This window comes from Suricata suricatta, chromosome 8 (genome assembly GCF_006229205.1).
Source record: "Suricata suricatta isolate VVHF042 chromosome 8, meerkat_22Aug2017_6uvM2_HiC, whole genome shotgun sequence".
In the NCBI taxonomy this organism is placed as follows: domain Eukaryota; kingdom Metazoa; phylum Chordata; class Mammalia; order Carnivora; family Herpestidae; genus Suricata; species Suricata suricatta.
This window is the reverse complement of record NC_043707.1, coordinates 27,798,472-27,816,879: the sequence shown is the minus strand read 5'-3', so window position 1 is coordinate 27,816,879 and position 18,408 is coordinate 27,798,472. Positions and strand designations below refer to the sequence as shown.

The window sequence follows — 18,408 nt, the reverse complement described above, 5'->3', positions numbered from 1 at the left end:
CGTACTGCCTGGAGGCGGGGCTGGATGGGGCCCCCGGGAAGGTTGAAGTAAGTTCACGTCGGTGCCCCCTACTTTAAAATGGAGAGATCTCGCAACGGTGTGCGGATTTGTGGCATCTCTGGAGAACGGGGGAAAGGTCTGTGCGCCGGGTAGCAGGTCCGCACGTCAGCAGCTGGCGGAGGCCAAGCGGCTCAGGTGACAGGTGGATGAGCGCTCACCCGCACCTCCTGCCGGGCGCCTCCTGGTGGTGGGAAGTGGGAGTGGGCAGGAGCCCCTGCGTGGGGCGGGGCTGTGCCTGAGCCTGCAGGGGAGACAACACCGAGCAGGTGGGGGCGAGGGAGGGGGCGGTCCTGGGCGTGACTGGAGGAAGCCTCTGGCTTAGAAAGGAGAGGAAGGGAGGGCCAGCCGGGGCTGCACGGACCCTCACGCCGCGTCCCTGCTCCCGCCGCCGACCAGGAGAGCCCTACGTCGCCATCAGAGCCTACACTGCTGAGCTGGAGGACGAGGTGTCCCTGCAGGAGGGCGAAGCCATCGATGTCATTCATAAGCTCCTGGACGGCTGGTGGGTGGTCAGGTAGGCGCCCACCCCGTCAGCCCTGGCCAGGGTGGGGGGTGGGGGGGCAGGGCCCGTTGGGGCTCCGTGCCCCCTGGGGTGTGACTCTGGGTAAGCCGCTGCCTCTGGACTCAGTTTCCATTTTGGTGGCAGACCAGTGATTATACCCCCCCCCCCCCCCGCCTGTCTCTCTGGGGTTCAGTATCCTTGTCTGAGCGGTTACGTTTTCCCTTTGAGACTTGGGGTCACCTCACCATCTATTACTCTTTCTGTAACAACACGGCTAATTGTGGTGTTTATTTTCCTATTTGAGAACTGGTAGAGCAGACCCTGTCTTCCCTTTTCCTTTGAAATCTTTTGTTGCAAACGATTCTTTTTAAAGTTTATTTATTTTTAGAGAGAGAGTGCATGCAAGTGGGGGAGGGACAGAGAGAGAGGAGAGGCAGAGCCTTTTAGGAGGCTTGATCCCACAAACTGGGAGATCATGACCTGAGCCCAAATCAAGTGTCGGATGATCAGCTGAGCCACCAGGTGCCCCTGTTGCTATTGATTCTTCCCAGTTTGTTCCTCCTGGGGCAAAGCAGAACCCTGGGGTCTTGGAGAGTCATTCTCCTGGGCCCATTGGGCCTTCCCAGGTCCTTGTATACTTTTCGTGAGCCCTAAGTCACGGGGTGTGTCTGTGGCCCCAGTGAGCTTGTGGCCACTGTACCCACCGTCAGCATGGCCTGGGGCTGGAGGCAGGTTTTCTCAACCTTTTTGACCATCACGCAGCTTAACCCCTGATTACGCACACCTCTGCGACTCTCCCACTAGCTGAGAAAAATCAGTTTTACCGAGTGAGGTTTCTACTATGCAAAGTTGTTTTTTTCTCTCTCACTCTCACATTGCAGTGGTGAGAATGGAAAGAAACGTCTTTTCGAGGGGTGCTGCACCATGTGGGCGCCCACATGGAGAAAAGGCACCTGGACCCCCACCTCGCACCCTGCTTATGTATTCGTGATGGGCTGTGGGTTTCGCCAAGCACAAAACCCCAAAGTAAAACGGGTTTGGAAGGAAAGCATAGGGGAACCTGGTGCCCTGGAGGTCGGCAAAGAGTTTCTTAGAGGCAGAGAGCAGTGACCTAAAAGAAAAAAAACAGATACGCTGCTGCAGACAATGCTTCACTGCAAACACCTGTCCCTGGGGTTGGACCCTCCGACTTCCTCCCACGACCAGCCTCACAGCTGTGGGGGCCTGTGTTGCACAGATGAGGAAACTGAGGCCCAGAGGAGCAGGGTCTGGTGTTGGCTGGGCACTGGGGTGTCCGCAGCCTCCCAGCTGCCTTAACCCTGACTGTTGTTATAGAGGGACCTCTGAGCCCCCACGTCTGAGGCCCCTACTCAGGGCCTGCCTTTGTTGCAGGAAAGGCGACATCACAGGCTACTTTCCATCCATGTACCTACAGAAGTCGGGGCAGGATGCCGCCCAAGCCCGACGCCAGATCAAGAGCCGAGGGGCGCCGCCCCGGAGGTGATCGAGCGTCTGGGGGACTGGGCGGGGCTGAGGAGGGGGTGCACCACGGGTCCCCTCTGTCGGTCCAGGCCCTGGATTGACAGTGCCGGGGAGAGAGGCCCGGGCGGAGGCACGGAGTTCCCAGCAGGCTGGGGAGGCAGCACCCTCCCTCATCGTGGGGCTGGCACCCGGGCGGTGGGAAAGCAGGGGTGCGAGGTGGAAGTGAAGCACAGGCGTCGATGTCTAGCGTCCTTGGGGACCACCCGTGAGGGGGGGCGGCAGTGAAGAGGTCGTCCTGGGGAGGACACGGGCTGAAGGCTGCCGAAGGGCGTGGGACATAGACCTGGGCTCTGTGACCCGGCAGGAATGGGCATCGGTCATGCCCTGCCCAGCATTCCACTGCCCCCGGCCAGTCGTTGGACCCCAGGAAAGGTCGTGCGAGTCCCGGAAAGTAGGGACATGGGGGTGGGAGATGGGGACGCCCAGGCGCTGAGCAACGCCCCGTCCCTGTGGCCCAGGTCGTCCATCCGCAACGCACACAGCATCCACCAGCGGTCTCGGAAGCGTCTCAGCCAGGACACCTATAGGCGCAACAGTGTCCGTTTTTTGCAGCAGCGCCGCCGCCAGGCGGGGGCGGGACCACGGAGCTCAGGTAGCACGCTGCGTGAGCGCCTGCCGCGGCCGGGGGTGGGCGTGCCAGGGGCGGGGCCCGGAAGATGGGGTGGGGCCTGAGGGGTGGGGCCGGGCCGCTCACCGGTGGTGCTTTCTGCAGCAAGGGAGCAGCCGCAGACTGGAAGCGCGAAACCACAGCCCGCGGTGCCCCCGCGGCCCAGCGCAGACCTTATCCTGCACCGCTGCAGCGAGAGCACCAAGCGGAAGCTGGCGTCTGCAGTCTGAGGCTGCGGCACCTGCTCCAGCTGGCGCCCTGGCCCCTCCGCCCCGTCCTGCCCCACTCCAGTGTATCCGTGTACAGATCCTGAGGTCCGGATGCTTCTGGCAGCTCCGGGCCCCGCCCCACCTCTTAACCGCTGTCAATAAATGTTTCGTGGAGTGGACAGAGGCTCTGCTGAGAAGCGCGGCGGACTGGGCTGGGCACGCTCTTGTGGGTATTTCTAGAATTAGGACTGAGGGCCTGTGAGCTCTGCTGGGGCCAGAGGTTGGGGGAGTTGAAAGAACTCCGCTTGCACAGGGTCAGATGCAAGAGGAACCCGCGGTCTGCCCGCTGGTTGGTTGGACAGACACTGCGGTAACTCTGGTCCCGCTGGAGAAGGGTGCCGCAGCGCGCGGTGTGTGCGCCTTAGGTGACAAAGAGAAATTGTAATTGAGCTACAGGTAGGGAGCGCCTGATTATTCACGGAGAGGCTGCCCGGTTTGGAGGTTGTTCCACAAAGCAAGTTGTTCAGTGACGAACAGATCCTCGCTACAGAACCACGGCCTCAAAGTCTTTGCTGGTGAATCTTTTGCAAAATGCAAAGCCACCGGGGTGCAACTTGGAGCTGCAGATCTGGGAAGGACGTGGGGCGGCAGGGAGAGCTGTTGTTGCTGCTGGTGGGAGGCACCTGGGGAGGGGCAAGGAGGGGCCTTAGAGGTCTGGGAAAACCGGCAGAGGATAATTTGACCATCAAACTCTAGAGAGAGGTCTTGAGAAAATCACTAAGCCCTTTATTTGGTTTTTGCAGACCCACTTTGCTGGGAAAGCCCAGCTCCTAAAGGACTAGCCTGCAAAGCTGTGGGAGAATTAACTGACAACCCCAACCCCTCTGTGTGTTCGGTTGCAATGAGAACTTAAATTGTAGAAGAGAAAATATTTTCATTATTTTTAGTTTCATTGTTTCCTAGCGGAAGTCCTGATCAAACGTTTCCCCCTTCTTTTTCGGCATTTCTGGTCCCCTGAAGGTGTGGCCTCATGATGGCCCCACTGTCATGTGCTGATGTGGAGGCCCGCGGTGTGTGGGCCTGAGGCCTGTGGGACATGTCTGTGGGTCTCTGCTGTCCCCGGCAGAGCCTACAGAGCATGCTGGGCAGGCGTGCCTGCAGGCGGCTGGGTCGGAGTTAGGAGTGTGGTGTAGGTGCAGCCAGTATTTTTCTTTAAATCTATTTTGAGAGAGAGCCAGAGCATGAGTTGCGGAGGGGCAGAGAGGGAGAGAGAAGGCCAAGCAGGCTCTGCACTGTCAGCACAGAGCCCAAGGCGGGCTCGTACCCACAAGATGGTGTGAGATCATGACCTGAGCTGAAACCAGGAGGCAGATGCTTAATTTTCTGAGCCACCCAGGCACCTGGTGCAGCCAGTTTTCTTGGCCAGGCATAAAGCTGGCTGTCCACATGGTTTCTGGTTCGGAGAACAGCCTGTCGGGTAGGTAGTTTATGGACAAGGATGCCAAGCCTCAGAAAACATAGGCCCTGTTTTAGGTAACACAGCAAGTGGGTGGCCGAACGGGGAGCCAGAGCCAGGCTCTTTCTGATTCCAAAGCTCTGTGGGGTCCAATACACTGTCCTGACCCCACAGTGTTCCTGGCCTGTGGGTCAGGCCTAGTGGCAGGTGCTGTGGCTGATGGATGCCCAGAGGAGGGAGGGGACATGTGTCTTGCTTGCAGAGCTCCAAGCCACCTGCCCTGGGCCCGTGTTGGAGGAAAGACTAGTGTCCTCTGCCCATCCTGGGTTGGGGAGGTAGGGCCTTGGGACAGGTGCCTTGCGCCCTGGGACCTAAAGGGGGTCACCAAGTCCACTGGGCCCAGCCACCCTGCTCCTAAGTGCTCTCATTTGCAGATACCCCATCACCACGACCCCAGAATACCACCTGCTCATTCAGTTGATTCTCCCAGGATTGGCTCAGTCACGTGAATGGCAGTGCTGGGCCTCTGTGGTCCTAACACCCATGCAGGGTAAAGAAGGAGCTGGGGGGCTCAGTTGGTTAAGGGTCTGACTCTTGGTTTCAGCTCAGGTCATGATTTCATGGTTTGTGGGTTCGAGCCCTGCCTTGGCCTCTGTGCTGACAGGGTGGAGCCTGCTTGGGACTCTCTCTTCCTCCCTGCCCCTCCCCCACTTGTGCACACTCTCTCTCAAAATAAACAAACTTAAAAAAAATTTAAAAAAAGAGGAAGCAGGGGGCCAGAAGAGTTGACTCACCACAGAACAGCCCACGGCTGAACCCTGCCAGCCCCTCCGTAGCACCTGATGGGCCAACCGCGCCAGGAAGCTGCCCGGGACAGCCACCAGGACAGCCACCTGTCACGGAACAGCATGGACTTCGGAGTCACACATAACTGGTTTGAGTCCTGATGACTTCTCTGCGGTGCTGCCTCGGTAGGCCGTTTATTCACTCAGCCCTAGCTGCCGCTTTGTAAATGAGGGGCCGATCTTTGCCTGCAGGGTCCACAGGGCGACACCTGCTGGTGTTAACAGCACAGGTACCCCAGGGACAGGTCCCCTCTGACCCTGCTGTAAACCCATCCCTTCCCCCTCCCCCAACAGGGAGCCTCTGAGCTAGCCAGACCCAGCCTCCCAACGGGAGGCTCGAACTCCCCACCTGGAGATCAAGAGTCAGGTGCGTCAGCCATGTGCCCCTCCACGAAAAGTGTTCCAAAAAAAAAAAAAAAAACCCACACACACAAAAAACTTCCAAGCCCAGCTTCCTTGACCTTTGAAAGCCCGTGTTGTTTGTTTTCTGGGATTTTCCATTAAGTCCTACCTTTGTGGGTTGGTGTGGAGGCAGAGACAGGTCACACAGGAGTATGTGACTGTGTCTCCAACGGACTGTCCTCAAGCTTGCAAACATGCTAGATCACAAGGGGCACCATGTAACAAGCAGGGAGACAGATGTGCGTGCGCATAAATCCCCCCCATGATATATACCTCTCTCTCTCTGTCTCTCTGTCTCTGTCTCTCTCTCTCTTGACTGATTTGGCCTGCAGCCTGCTGGCCTCCACACCTACAGGGGTCGGGCCTGGCTGGTCGGCGGACGAGGGAAACCCGCCAGGCGTGAGGAAAGGGGACTGCCAGAAATAAAAAAAAAGTCTTGCTTTTTACTGGACTATGGAGGAAGCAGAAAATGTCATACAAACAGGTAGGGATACCGCAAGTCCCGTTTCCGAGTCAAAGTGGGAACAAAACCCCGAAGAACAGCGGTCTTTGGTGACTCCGTTCCCATCTCGCACTCCCGGGGGCCCCGCGGGGGGGGGGGGGCAGCGGGACGCGCTCAGTCACGTGGCCAGGTGGAGCACTGACTCCCACTGCGCGTCCTCCAGCCGGGAGCAGTACTTGGTTTTGCTCAGCTTCATGATGGAGAAGAGCTGCTCGCAGACGTGGGTGCTCCCAAACATGGAGAGGACCTTGGCGCAGTGGGCGCTGTACTTGGGGTAGCTGCTCTGCAGGTACTTGCAGAACTCGGGGACCCCGACCTTGTCGTACTTGGCCTTGAGCCCCGTGTTGCACTGCAGGTCGATGACCTCCATCTGCAGCGCTTCATGCACGCTCTCGATCTTCACCGAGAAAGGGGAGCTGAACAGGGTCAGTTCGCTTTCGCAGAGCTTGAAGTCAGACACCCTTTTCTGGAATTCCGTCTTCAGTTCCCCGATCTTGGGAATGTAGTTCAGGCCATCGCTTTCATTTCTGGAGACTGACTTCAGCGTGGGGAAGTGGGCCAGGTTATTCCTCGCCAGGTGAGTTTCCCAAAGGCACAGCTTGGCCAGGAACGCCCGGATCAAGTCGTACATCTGTGTGACGACCTGCGAGTGCCCTTGCAGGGACATGTTCAAGGTGTTCAGATGCGTGGTCATATCGACCAGGAAGGCCAAGTCTCGGATCCAGTCCTGAGAGCTCAGCTGAGGCAGGGGCTTTCCTCTGGACGACATGAAGGAATCGATTTCTTCCAGTGACTCAAAAAACCTCTTGAGCACCAGCCCGCGGCTGAGCCACTTGATCTCGGTGTAGTAGAGCAGGCTGCCGTACTGGCCGTCCAGCTCGTACAGCAGCGTCGTGAACTCGCTGTGGTTCAGACCGCGCGAGCAGACCCAGTTCACGGAGTTCACCACCACGCTCATGACGTGGTCCATCTTCAGCTTCTGCGCACAAAGGGATTCTGGGTGGATGATGCAGCGCACGGACTTCAGGTCCGAGTCCTTGCAAACCGCTGCCACCTTGGACTTGAGTTTTGTGACTAGCCCGTCGTTGGCGTCTACCATCGTGGGGGTGCCAGTCGAGGCCACGCTTACCAGTTTCGACCAGTCGATGTGAAACTTCTTAAGACTTTTCTCAACACGCAGAAAGATCTCGTTGCCAGATTTTGTACCCGTCATGGGCACCGTGTCCAAGAGCTCTTCCGATACGTCGAAATTCTCATCCACGCCCCGGATGAATATGGCCAGCTGGGTGGTGTTGTTTATATCCGTGATCTCATCGATTGCAAGGGAATAAGCCACAAATGACTTGATTTTTTCCCGTAGCTTCTCCCATAACTTCCCAGCCACGTCTTCTACGGGCTGCACGGCAGCGTTTTCACTGGGACTCGCGTTCACAAACACTGGTTTCTGCTCGGGACCCGTGACTTCTGAGGACCCCAGGAGGTACTTCCTGAGCCCCTTCTTCAGCTCGTGCAGCTTCTCGTCCCGCATCTTCTCTGTGTACTGGTCATAGTGCTTACTGTGGTTCGTCTGATAGTGACGCCGGAGGTTGTATTCTTTGGACACGGACATGCTCTGTTTGCATATTAGACACGTAGGAATGTTCTGCACTTCCACGAAGAAATACGCTCTCTCCCACTTTTCTTGAAATACACGGCCCTCCTGGTCTATCTTTCTCTTTCCCACTTGTGATAGAGACAAGGAGACAAGAGATAGTTCACCTTCTCTCTTTACGAAAAAAATGACAGTGAAAGTGTGATGATGACTGTCAGGGGTAAAGTGGCTGGGGGTGGGCATGGTTAACCCACCCCCACAGAGGGGGACGGCCAGACCCTCAGCTCCAGCAAAGTGCTGCTGGGGGGAATGTGGCCCCTGGTGGCCAGATCTTCAGATTCCTAAAGAAACTTATGACATTTTTTTTTAAGTAAACTACATGACAGGTGGGGCTTGAACTCATGACCCCAAGATTAAGAGTCACATGCTCTCCCCACTGGGCCACCCAGGTGCTCCCAACCCCCAGAGATCGACTTTTATAAAAAAAAAAAAAGTTTTTTTTTTTCTTTCTCTTTTCCTTTCTTTCTTTCTTTTTTTCTTTTTTTGGCAAAAGTCCCTGGCTTTTCAATGTTGGCCGCTTGTTCCCATTTTTAAAAGGTCCATGAGCCAGGGGCACCTGGGGGGCTCAGCTGGTTAAGCATCCGACTTCGGCTCAGGTCATGATCTTGTGGTCTGTGGGTTTGAACTCTGCATCAGGCTCTGTGCTGACAGCTCAGAGCCTGGCGCCTGCTTCTGATTCTGTGTCTCTCACCCTCTCTCTCTCTCTGCCCCTCCCCTGCTCACACACTCTCTTTCTCTTGTAAATAAATAAACATTAAAAAGCACATGAGCCAGACCAAGGCATCTTTTGTGAGGTTCAGCAAGGACCTAGGTTTGCCACATGTGGTTTAAGGGAGAAAGATTGGGCAGTATGTCTATGTTTGTGTTTTACTGCCTATTTCTTCGTCGAGGTCTCCAGAGAACTTTGAAATAACAGGGAATTGGAGGACCACAGAAAGCGAGTGATTTACCTGCTGTGAGTCACAGAGGACCATGGTCACAGGAGAACTTACTGTTTGAAATTTAAAGAAGTCTGGCCACGAAGCAGGTGGGCTCTACTTGGGAGAAAACACAGGCCTGAAAATTCACTTTCATAAAATGAAGGCCGAGATAAAGTTAAGTCGGTGGTTGCCGGGGGCTGGGAGCAGAGACGGGAAGTGATGGAACGTGGGTAAGAGAAGTGTTTGGGGGGGGGGCGGTGACAGCAATGTCCTAATATTAGATTGTGGTGACAGCTGCATGTTGCACAACTTTGTAAATTTACTAAAAATCACTGATGGGTGTGCTCTTCACCCGAGTGAATTTTATGGCACGTAAACTATTTTTAAGCTACAACAAAAATGTCAAAAAAAAAAAAGATCACTTAGCAACAAGCAGAGTTTAGGAATGACGGTCGGGCATTTTCTCAAGAACATTTCAGTGTTTTCCAAACTGTAAACGAGGAGGCTCCCTCGTGGCTCAGACTCCTGTGGACAGCCGTGCGCCTGCTGCGGTCACCCTGCAGGACACTAAGCTGCTCGCAAGGCCTCCAGGGCAGACGTGCCGGATGTTTCCCATGCACGGTGGCTGGGGCGTTCTCAATCAGAACAGACTGAGGGCGTCCCGGGGACCCCCGTCTGTGCCGGGCAGCACCCCCTTTCGTCTCTGAACTGTGGGGAGATCTGGGGGGGGGAGCCAGGAGGGGTGGAGCTGTGGGGACCAGGCAGGTGCTGTTTACCAACTAGGTGGGGCTAGCTGAGCATTAAGCTACTCGCTCCTGCTGTAAGGGGCTCCCGGACAAGGGCGCCTATGGGCTGCATCGGACCGCCGCAGGAGGAGAAACGCCTGGCTAAGCAGCAGGATTAAAGGACTTTATGAGCAGCAGGAAAAAGACACTGCATCTAAAGAGCACCTTGCTTTGCTCTAAGGATCAAGACTCAAGAAGCAAGGAGTGCCGGCCGAGACACACACACACACACCTCACGGTGGGTGCCGGAACCCCCTCTCACCACCCAGGATACTCACCGTTGCTAAGCTCCAGGCCTGGAAGTGGTCTGAAGAGAGAGAGACATGGTGAATGCAACAGAGGTCATCTGTCCTCTCTGGTCCATTCAGGGCTAGTTGACAGACTTTGGTGAGTGTCAACACTCCACTAGGTGCCATGGGACAGAGTGGAAGCTGCCCGCCCTCATCGAGAAACACGGACATGGACACGCGGCTCCCAGGGGCAGAACACGATAAACTGAGTGGGAGAGGCAGCTCAGTGCAGACACCAGGCCTCAGACACCCACCACCCACCTCCTCACGTAGCAAAACAAAACAAAATACCCCCCATCACCCTCCTACACTGATGGGAATGTAAACTGGCACAGCTGCTCTGGAAACAGTGTGGGGGTTCCTCAAAAAACTATCAATAGAACTATGACCCAGCAATAGCACTGCTAGGGATTTACCCAAGAGATACAGAAATGCTGAGGCATAGGGGCACATGTACCCCAATGTTCACAGCAGCACTGTCAACAATAGCCAAATCATGGAAAGAGCCTAAATGTCCATCACCTGATGAGTGGATCAAGATGGTGTGGTTTGGGGAGGGGGCCAGGGAGTGGTGGTAATGGAGGAGGGTACTTGTGGGGAAGAGCACTGGGTGTTATATGGAAACCAATTTGATAATAAAGTACTATAAAAAGAAGATGTGGCTTATCTATACAATGGAATATGACATGGCAATGAGAGAGAATGAAATCTGGCCATTCATAGCATGGATGGACCTCGAGGGAGTCATGCTAAGCAAAATAAGTCAGGCGGAGAAGGACAGATACCATATGTTTGCACTTATAGGTCTAACAGGAGAAACTTAACAGAGGACTGTGGGGGAGGGGGAAGGGGAAGAAGTTAAGGAGAGGGAGGGAGGAAAACCATAAGAGTCTCTTAAATCTGGGAATAAACAGGGTTGATGGGGGGTGGGGGAGAGGGGAAAATGGGTGATGGGCATGGAGGAGGGCACTAGTGGCGATGAACATTGGGTGTTGTATGGAAACCAACTTGACAATGAACTATTACAAAAAAAAAAAAAAAAGCCCCCTCGCCCACATGGCGACCGGCACATTCATTCTCATGAGCAAGCAGGGAGCTCTCACTTACCTAATGACCGTGAATTTGATAAAGTCCGCAGCATCCAGGATCCTCCTCATGGAGCTGATCTCCAGGTAACCAGGGGCTTTGAAGACCACCCCTGGGGGCATGCCGTCGATGACCACGCAGCCAGGGTTGAAGGTGATTTTCCTGTAGGGAACTTTCACAGGGAAATCCACCCCGATTGCTTCTCCTGGGATGAGGCAGACAACAAAAGACTGCTTAAGTGTGTCCCTTACTTTTGCCCAGACCATGGGTGTAGTGCCAAGAGGTGAAGATCTTTGCTGTCAAGTGTCAACACGGGTGATCAGTCATTACTACTTCACGAATAGTCTTACTGACGTTGAGGGGCACCTGAGGGGCTCAGTCAGTTGAACATCCAACTTTGGCTCAGGTCATGATCTCACAGTTTGTGAATTCAGGCCCCGCGTTGTCCTCTGTGCTGACAGCTCAGCCTGGAGCCTGTCTTCAGATTCTGGGTCTCCCTCTCCCTCTGTTCCTCTCTCATTTGCTCTCACTCTCCTGCACGCTCACACACTCTCTCTCTCTCTCTCTCTCTCTCTCTCTCGCAAAAATAAACAAACATTAAAAAATTTTTAAAAATCTTACTGACTTTGAAATTGTCAACGGGCAGTAAAACAGATTCCACTTCTCTCTCCCTGTTAAAGAGACATGATCGTAGCATCTACCCGATGAGAGGGTTTTGTGAAGGTTAAGTGAGTAACCACAGGTGAGTGCTAAAAGCAATGGTCAGCCATGAGAAGAACTAAGTAAATAAAAAATAGCTATTATTATAATTATTGTGTAACTAGTAACTAGTGTGTCTGTGTAAAAGCTCTCCAGGAAAAACATACACTAATTTTGATCCTAACTCCTTCACAGAAAGACCAGTTTCTTTTTTAAAAAATAGTGGGGTGCCTGGGTATTTCAGTCAGTTAAGCATCCGACTTTGGCTCAGGTCATCACCTTGTGGTTCTTAAGTTCGAGCCCCGTGTTGGGCTCTCTGCTGACAGCTCAGAGCCTGGAGCCTGCTTTGGATTGTGTCTCCTTCTCTCTCTGCCTCTTCTTTGCTCACACTGTCTCTCTCAAAAATAAACATAAATTAAAATATTTTATTAAAGAACCTTTTTAGTAATCTGTATACCCAACATGGGGCTCGAACTCATGACCCTGAGAGCCCCAGGGTCTCACATGAAACGATGCTCAATGTTACTCATCATCAGGGAAATACAAATCAAAACCACACTGAGATACCACCTCACGCCAGTCAGAGTGGCTAAAATGAACAAATCAAGAGAATATAGATGCTGGTGAGGGTGTGGAGAGACAGGCACCCTCCTGCACTGTTGGTGGGAATGTAAACCGGCACAGCCACTATGGAAAACAGTGTGGAGGTCCCTCAAAAAACTGTCAATAGAACTCCCCTATGACCCAGCAATAGCACTGCTAGGGATTTACCCAAGAGATACAGAAATGCTGAGGCATAGGAGCACATGTACCCCAATGTTCACAGCAGCACTGTCAACAATAGCCAAATCATGGAAAGAGCCTAAATATGTATCAACTGACAAATGGATCAAGAAGATGTGGTTTATCTATACAATGGAGTACTACATGGCAATGAGAAAGAATAAAATCTGGCCGTTCGTAGCAACATGGATGGAACTCCAGAGTGTTACGCTAAGTGAAGTAAGTCAGGTGGAGGAATACCATGTTTTCACTCATATGTGGGACAAGAGAAACTTAACAGAGGACCACGGGGGAGGGGAAGGGGAAAAATAGTTGAGAGGGAGGGAGGCAAACCATAAGAGACTCAAATACTGAGAACAAACTGAGGGCTGATGGGAGAGGGGAAGGGGGGTGATGGGCATGGAGGATGGCACTTGTTGGGATGAGCACTGGGTGTTGTATGGAAACCAACTTGACAAACTATTAAAAAGTCACATGCTCTCATGATTGAGCCAGCCAGGCATTCCCAGAAAGATCAATTTCTTGGATAAAGTAAAAGTTAAAAAGAGATACTTCAAATATATACATTTTGGATATGTAACAATATAAAAACTTACCAAATTTACGACTAAAGAGGTCATTGACTTGTTCTCTTAGCTGTTTTATTTTTTCAATGCTGGATAATCGTTCCTTCTCGTTATCTAAAAATAGACAATCAAGGAAAGTAGGGTTACTGATATATTTATTTGCCCCCAAGAAAGCTGTTGGACAAAGTGCCTGATGGCACATGAAAAAAGCACTTACCTGGTTTATCATTCAATCTGGTTTTAGCAATAATCAAGCATTTTGGAAATGTGTAGATGAAAGCCACTAGAGTTGACAGAGAATTTCCCAAATTATAACTCACATAAACACACTGCATACTACTTTAGGGAACATTTTCAACATCGTGCAAGACAGGTATGTCGCCTTTCACCTCTACTCTTCAACATTAGCAATCCTAGCCAATGTAATATGGTAAGTAAGTGAAGGGAAGACGATGTACTAGGATTAGAAATTACGTGGTTCAAAGTTCGTGAGACACAGGATAACGCACCCTGAAACCCCTCTCTCTCATCCGGCTCGCGGTCAGTTTCCTTCCTTGGAGAAACAGGGTTATCAGATTTCTTTGCATCTCTCCAGATCTTACATTACATATTCGGAAAAGACTGCGTGACAGGGCAGATGAATTTCACCTCTATGGACAATTCCAATTTAACAGGAGCTGGTGCTTGGAGTTGCCTGCCCTGAGGGGTATTTTCCAGGTAATTCCAGGGCACAGCTGTGAGAAGAAATAAATCTGATTAACAATGTCTGATCCTGTTACGGAATCTGGTCTGGGTCATCCGGCAGAAGAGCCAAGTGGCACTCGGAGATCTTGGAAGGCAGGAGGTTGATTTTCTACCAGTGGGCTCAGAGGAGCTCACTCTCCAGAGGTCTGAGCCCCGAGCATTAGCACAGGGAACAACTTACAGCCTGTTACTTCCCCATGCCTCATCCATCAGGAACGGGTGTTTTCCTATAAGTCCTGCCGGACACCTTACAACAGATTTTCCCTATCATTCCCCCCTTCGATGTCCCTTTAAATAGATCTAGTCTGTATTAGAGGGCATCGTCTTTATTAGGACTGGGTCATTTCCTTGGTTCCCTGACTTTGCTTGTGACTATTCCTGACTGGTTTATGAAGTCTCCGAAGACGCAGGGGCCCTTTCTCTTAGCAGAGAAGGGGTTCCTGCCAGGGAACTTACTGGCTCTGTAGGGACACTAGGGAGTCAGCCACTTGTTGGTCCCACAGAAGAGCCTGTGCCTCCTATTCCAGTCTCTGTCCCTATGGCTATTTCTGCCCCTAGGAGTACGGGTAACACTGCTCATTTAGCCTGAACCTTAAGACTGAAGTTAATCTAAGCACAATTGCTTTTGCTTGAAGTGCGAGGCACATACATCAGTACAGACGTTCTCCAAAATGGCGTTAGCAACCTTCTTGGCAGGCGACCCAACAGATCAAAGGTGGTGACCCCACATTTAAGCTTTTACACTCCTCAGATTCTTCCACTGAAGGTGCCCTGCTCTGACAAATGGGCCCAGATTAGAGGCAATCAATACTGCCAGAACATCCTATTCATAAGAGGAAGGCGGGTGAAAACAGGAACCCGTCTCCCCAGTTTTTTGGGGTAACCTCTGCCAACCCGATGGCAAAGAGTAAGGATAGTCTATCTTATTGGAACGGCAATTCCTCAAGCTTTTGCTGTGTGTAGACCAGCCAGCTTCCAGGGTGTGGCTGGAGCAGGGCTGGAGATCCTAAGAATCTAGGACTCTCCAAAAGGTCACTTTGAGTGGGTTCATCAGACTTGGGTCAGTCTTCCAAGTTTTGGGGCTCCTCAAGATTGGCCCTCTTGATCCTGGAGTGGTGAACCCATGGAATGATATCGATGACCTTGAGGGCAGTAGGGGTAGTCAGAGTAACAGTATGAGGCCCAATCCACTGTGGCTTGAGACTGAGTCCCCCGGTGAGAAAAGGCGTACAGGGGATCCTAAAGAGATGGGGGCCCTCTCTATGGTGGATCATTGGAACTTATGTAGGGTGGCCCCTAACGTTTGAAGTTGCTCTTATTCCATTCTCCCCTACTTGGTGTAGGTTCCCTGGGAGACTCCCTAGGCATGGAGGGGGCCTCCCATATATTAGTTCAAAGGGGGAGAAACCTTGAGTTCCTGGTGTGCAACAGACACGCAGGAGGGCCGGGGGCAACAGGTCTGGCCGTGGGAGGTCTGTTTCCTGACAGAACTTGGCTAAGGTTCCCTTGAGGGTGTGATTCATTTGCTCTACTTTCCTGGAGCTTTGAGGCTGGTAAGCAGCGTGATGCTTCTAAGGGACGAGGAGGAGTTGGTTACAGTTTGTACAACGTCCGCCACAAATGCAGGTCCTTTATCACTGTGGATTGTGACTGGCAGGCCGAACCGGGGGACAATCTCTTCTAGGAGGGCTTCAGCTGCCTCCCAGCTCTGTTCTGTCCTGGTAGGGAAAGCTTCAACCTATCCGAGTATGTACAGACTTACCAGGAGGTATCGATACCCTTGACTTGGCTGGACACCTGTAAAGTCTACTTCTAGATCTTCAAAGGGGGTGGCTCCTACCCTTTGGACACTGGGCAGGGGTGGCAGCACGGAGCAGGCATTATTCCTGGTGCAAGTCACACACCATTCGCTTATTGCTCGACACGATGCTGGCAGCTGGCTGATGTAGTATTGCTTTTTGAGGGGGGCCGCTAATGCAGTTTTTCCTAGACGGGCGAGTTGACGGTGTTTGCCAACTAGATGCCCTCAGGGCTGCTGGCACGAGATGCACCCATCTAGCAGTTGTCACCCTCTTTCCTTGGTCTGGGTGGCCCCCTAGATTTCAGCCCATTTATTTTCCTTTTTAGTATTTTTTAGTGCAGGGGTCTCTGCCGGGGGGTGTCAGAGTCATAGTAAGGGAGGGGACCTGTTGCCTCCCTCATGGCTGCTAGTTTAGCTGCCTCACCTGCCAGGCCATTTCTCCTTGCAGCAGGTGCATTGATCCCTTGCTAAGGGGGTCCTGAGCTTCCCCCTTTTGGTGGTGGGACCGTCTCCATCCTTTCATAGTCCTTTTCTTTTATAGAAGTGGCGAGGAGGCCAACCTTTTCCCCATCTTTTTCTCGGCACTGCCCTCCCTGTTCACGTACACCTTATTAGCAACCTCAATCAACTGTGTGACGTTCAGTCCACTGGAACCCTCAAGTTTTTGGAGCTTCCTTCTGAAGCCTGGGGCAGCTTGGGCCATGAGAGAGGCGTTTGCTTACTGTGTAAGCTTTCTTGTGCCTTGGGATCAGATGGGGTGTGAATGCCTCAAATGGCCTCTCCTAACAATCCCCAGGAGGTTCCCCTTGCTGCTGAATGAATGAGATCTTGGTCATATTCATGGGCTTCTTAGCCCCTAGTTGGATCCCCGGAGGAGAGCCTCTTGGTGCCGGCAGATGCAGACTTGTCCTTCTCCTGTAGTGACCTCCCACACAGGACGTTCTTCAGGTGCGGCAGTTCTAGCCCAGGTGCCAGGACCGACAACCCCGGCTGGTGCCTGTTCCTCAAGGTCTTGCCGAGCTCCTCTCCTAATTCTCCGTCTCTCTTCAGTGTTAAAGTGTGGAGCAGCTGTTGGCAGTCTCCCCAAATTGGTCGGTGGGTCTGGAAGAGGGACTCCATTAGGTCTATTATTGCCTGTGGCTTTTCCAGAACATGATGGTGTGCTAGGTTTCCAATTGAGGAGATCAGTAGTGGAGAAAGGCTGGTAATACATCATGGAGTGGCCAGGCTGGAGGGTTCCCTGTTCATCATGTCTCAGGTTTCCCTCGTCCTGGTGTCCTGGCCGGCACACTCGTCTCTCGTACCGGCATCTGGAGAGCACCTGCACCTGGCTGAGGGCGCAGTCTGGCCGCTGGTCCGGGGGAGAGAGAATCTGTCGAGTCCGGAGGTGGCGGAGTCTCGGGAGCCAGGGGGTCAGGTTCTGATGGTCTCGGGGGAGCATGTGACTGTGGCAAAATTGGTTCTTCCTCTGGATCACTGGTGGGAATTTGCGGAGCTCGGGTCCTCTGTACCCTAGCCTGTCCCTGTTCTTTGCAGGTAAATCGCACCCATGGGGGGAGGTTTGGGGCAATCTCTAACCAGGAGTTGGCGTACAGGACCTGATCAAGGTAACCTGGGTCTCTGGTAACAACGTGCCAGACGCGGCAGACCATTGGGACATCTAAGGTTCTCTCCAAGGCCCATCTGACCACAAAAGTGGGCCATTCCAACTCACATGGGGTCCTTAATTTGCTGGGGGTCATCTTAATTCCACAGTCTCCCGAAAACCCCTTCTCAAAGTTCTTAATCAGTTTCAAGAACTGTGGGATTGCTCTGTCCCAGCCCCATAATGTTCCCGTGAAACGGTGTCGCAAAGACAAAGGGGTAGGTAGGGGTGCCCCCTCTAATGAGGAGGCCAGTCAGATGCCCGTCTGGCGGTGTCCCGAAGAAACTTAGGTGACGCTTAGCCGTAGCGGTCTCAGCTTTGTGACTTACAATAGGAAACTATTCCGATGCCACCATAGGCTGTATGCTGTTCACCACGGAGTCACAGACGGGCCTGCTCAGACTCCGTAGGCTTTTGGGGACCTTAAGGGTGACCACCTGTGGGGCCACAGAATCGAACCCGGCAGGCAAGCCAGACTGAGCCGCACATTCACACTCACATACACACCAGAGGTTATTACATTCCCTCCCACAGAATTCCTACAGATGAGGCCACTGGGGTCTCCAGGGAGTGATCAGGTCCGCCTTCTACTGCTATGGGTGGGCAGGACAGATTTAGGGCCCAGGCCTTACCGGTTTCCAACTCGGTTCCAGGTCCTCACTTGCCAAGTCTCCTCGAGTCCGGCGGGAACGGCGGAGCGGGGCGGCCCGAGGTGACCGAGCTGGTGACTGCCGACACTCCGGGCGCACCTTCTCCTTTGTGATTCCTCGTTCCGTCACCGCCTCGCCATTTTCCCAAACCGGTGGCAACAACGGGCCAGTGCAGTTGGGTTTCCCGGTCAGGGAACCAAACATTACGGAATCTGGTCTGGATCACCCGGCGGAAGAACCAAGTGGCACTCAGAGATCTTGGAAGGCAGGGGGTTTACTTTGCATTGGAGGACTAAAAGGAGATCACTCTCCAGAGGGCTGAGCCCTGAGCATCAGCAGAGGTAACAATTTATAGCCTGTTACTTCCGCATTCGTCATCAATCAGGGACAGGTGTTTCCTATTAGTCCTGTCGGCCACCTTACAACAGATTTTCCCTATCAATATAAGCAAGATATTCAGTGTGTGACAATCTGTATTTTATATTCCTGAATTTTCATTCCTTAGTTGACGAGGTGAAGCCAAATATAATAAATAAATAAATACCAGCTCCAAGGGACTAACCCATGTCACAAAATGGTTAAAATAGAGCAAAAGGTGGGCACCTGGGTGGCTCAGTCAGTTAAGTGTCCAAATTGAGCTCAGATCATGACCTTGCAGTCTGT

The 18,408-nt window shown here is 52.9% G+C and overlaps 2 protein-coding genes and 1 long non-coding RNA gene across 7 annotated transcripts in view; 2 read left to right on the top strand and 1 right to left on the bottom strand.

Annotated features, from left to right (window-relative positions):
- NCF1 (neutrophil cytosolic factor 1) overlaps positions 1-3,099 on the top strand; it is a 14,720-nt gene extending 11,621 nt beyond the window's left edge. The window contains exons 7-10 of the mRNA XM_029947719.1: positions 367-574; positions 1,955-2,062; positions 2,563-2,696; positions 2,817-3,099. Of these exons, the coding sequence (XP_029803579.1) occupies positions 367-574; positions 1,955-2,062; positions 2,563-2,696; positions 2,817-2,941 (575 nt within the window). The 3' untranslated portion in view covers positions 2,942-3,099. The remainder of the gene's footprint in view (positions 1-366; positions 575-1,954; positions 2,063-2,562; positions 2,697-2,816) is intronic.
- A 2,947-nt stretch (positions 3,100-6,046) lies between these two features.
- Positions 6,047-18,408, bottom strand: part of LOC115298217 (general transcription factor II-I repeat domain-containing protein 2) — a 52,510-nt gene continuing 40,148 nt past the window's right edge. For 2 of the 5 annotated variants that reach the window (XM_029946691.1, XM_029946693.1), the window contains exons 12-15: positions 12,936-13,019; positions 10,879-11,062; positions 9,760-9,788; positions 6,047-7,847 (exon numbers count right to left, since the gene is read on the bottom strand). In XM_029946691.1, the coding sequence (XP_029802551.1) occupies positions 6,244-7,847; positions 9,760-9,788; positions 10,879-11,062; positions 12,936-13,019 (1,901 nt within the window). In that variant the 3' untranslated portion in view covers positions 6,047-6,243. Of the gene's footprint in view, positions 7,848-8,190; positions 8,389-9,759; positions 9,789-10,878; positions 11,063-11,482; positions 11,529-12,935; positions 13,020-18,408 lie in introns of those variants that run through there. The other 3 variants (XM_029946695.1, XM_029946696.1, XM_029946694.1) reach the window with 3 other exon arrangements.
- On the top strand, positions 6,205-9,128 carry LOC115298218. Its single transcript, XR_003911660.1, has 2 exons — positions 6,205-7,605; positions 8,667-9,128. It is a non-coding gene; the product is annotated as an uncharacterized LOC115298218 (long non-coding RNA).